This window comes from Fonticula alba (genome assembly GCF_000388065.1).
Source record: "Fonticula alba strain ATCC 38817 unplaced genomic scaffold supercont2.13, whole genome shotgun sequence".
Classification (NCBI taxonomy): Eukaryota; order Rotosphaerida; family Fonticulaceae; genus Fonticula; species Fonticula alba.
This window is the reverse complement of record NW_009242983.1, coordinates 271,281-273,048: the sequence shown is the minus strand read 5'-3', so window position 1 is coordinate 273,048 and position 1,768 is coordinate 271,281. Positions and strand designations below refer to the sequence as shown.

General features: G+C 70.6%; 1 protein-coding gene across 1 annotated transcript in view; it reads left to right on the top strand.

Moving 5' to 3' along the window:
* Positions 1 to 15: 15 nt before the first annotated feature.
* H696_05723 (hypothetical protein) overlaps positions 16 to 1,768 on the top strand; it is a gene marked incomplete at its 5' end in the record, with an annotated part of 11,479 nt that continues 9,726 nt past the window's right edge. Inside the window, 5 exons of the mRNA XM_009499538.1 lie at positions 16 to 103; positions 196 to 565; positions 701 to 806; positions 897 to 997; positions 1,104 to 1,641. Coding sequence (XP_009497813.1) covers positions 16 to 103; positions 196 to 565; positions 701 to 806; positions 897 to 997; positions 1,104 to 1,641 — 1,203 coding nt within the window. The remainder of the gene's footprint in view (positions 104 to 195; positions 566 to 700; positions 807 to 896; positions 998 to 1,103; positions 1,642 to 1,768) is intronic.

The following is a 1,768-nucleotide window of genomic DNA, read 5'->3' as shown; positions in this document are numbered from 1 at the left end:
ACCCCCTCGGCAGCCATGGCGTCGTCGCTGCTCGGCCGGCTGAAGGCCATCGAGGTCGACCGGGACTTGCTGGTCTTCAAGATCCTCTATACCTTTGTCGCCGGTGCGCCGCCCGCCCGACACGCCCCGCCGCCGCCGCCGCGCCCGCTCGCCCCCGTCGCCACTAACGCCGGCCCGTCGCCCCGGCCCTGGCAGCCACCTTCGCCTCACTCGGGCCCTTCCTGTCGGTGATCTTCGCCGGGCGCGGGCTCACCCCCTCGGAGATCGGGATCATCCTCTGCGCGCGGCCGTTCGTCTTCTTCGCCGGGGCCCCGCTCTTTTCCATCATCGCCGATCGGGCCCGGCGGACTCGGTGGCTGCTGCTGACGGTCTTCGTCCTGAGCGCGGTCATCCGCACGCTGATCGCCTTCATCCCGGCCGAGCGCTTCGCCCTGCTGGCCTTCGTGGTGCTGACGTGCGAGTTCTTCGGCAGCCCGGTGTACTTCCTCATCGACACCGTGGTGCTCAAGGTCCTGGGAAAGAACTCCGATCGCTATGGCCAGCAGCGCCTGTTCGGCAGCATCGGGTGCGCGCCGCATCCCGCCCGGCGCCTGGCGCCCGCGCCCCCTCCCCATCTGCCCGGCCCTCACGCCGCTGACCGCAATGCCTCCCCCCCCCCCCCCCCGCCCGCATTCCCGCCGGCGCGCTTCCCCCCCCCCAGGTGGGGCCTCGCCTCGCCGCTTGTCGGCTTTGTTGTCGAAGTGTCCGACAGCGAAAACTGGTACTACTACTTCCAGACCATCTTCCTGGTGTTCACCGTCCTCACGGTATGTCGGAGCCCCGCATGCGCGCCCCTGTGCCCGGCTCCCACTCACTCGCCTCCCCTCCCTCCCCCTCGAACACCGGGCCTCCCCAAGATCACCTTCGGCAAGTGGCCCAAGGAGGGCGCCGACGCGGCAAACCCCAACGCCGATGCCGAGGCCGCCGAGGCCCCTCTCGGCGATGCCGCGCCCGATCGGTACATCTCAGCCGCCCCGCCCCGCCCCGCCCCGCCCCGCCCCGTGACTCCCGCACACCGCCGGCCATGCTGACCCCGCCGCTCCACATCGGGCCACCGGTCGCAGCGAGGCCCCGGACGCCTCGTCCTTCCTGGACCTGGTCCGGCTGCTGAAGAACCCCATGACGCTGATGTTCTTCGTGAGCGCCTTCAACAATGGCCTGCTCATGTCCCTGGTGTCGGTGTACCTCTTCGTCTTCCTGCGGTCGCTCAACGGCACGCCCACCCTCATGGGGCTGACGCTGACATTCACCTGCATCGCCGAGGTGCCGCTCTTCTTCTTTGCCGATCGCTTCCTCCGGCGCTTCGGCCCCGGGTGGCTCATCGTCTCCGGGTATGTGTCCTTCGCCCTGCGCTTCACGTACTACGCCCTGCTGGGCAACCCCTGGGCCGTCCTGCCGGCCGAGCTCCTGCACGGCGTCACGTACGGCATCGACTGGGCCGCCAAGACCGAGTATGTCCGCCGGATTTCGCCCCTCTCCCGCCTGGCCACCGTCCAGGGCATCCTCGGCGCCATCTACTGGGGCATCGGCCAGGGCTGCGGTGTCCTGCTGTGGGGGTTCATCTACGACGCCCTCGGCCCGCGCAAGCTCTTCGTCATCGGTGTACGTGGGCCGCGCCGCCGCCTCCCGGCTGTCGGCCTGGCGCCCGGCCGCCACTTCTCCCCCCTCTCGCCTGCACCTTCCTCCCCACGACCGCCGCCTGCCCTGACTCCGCCCCTGCCCCCCCCCC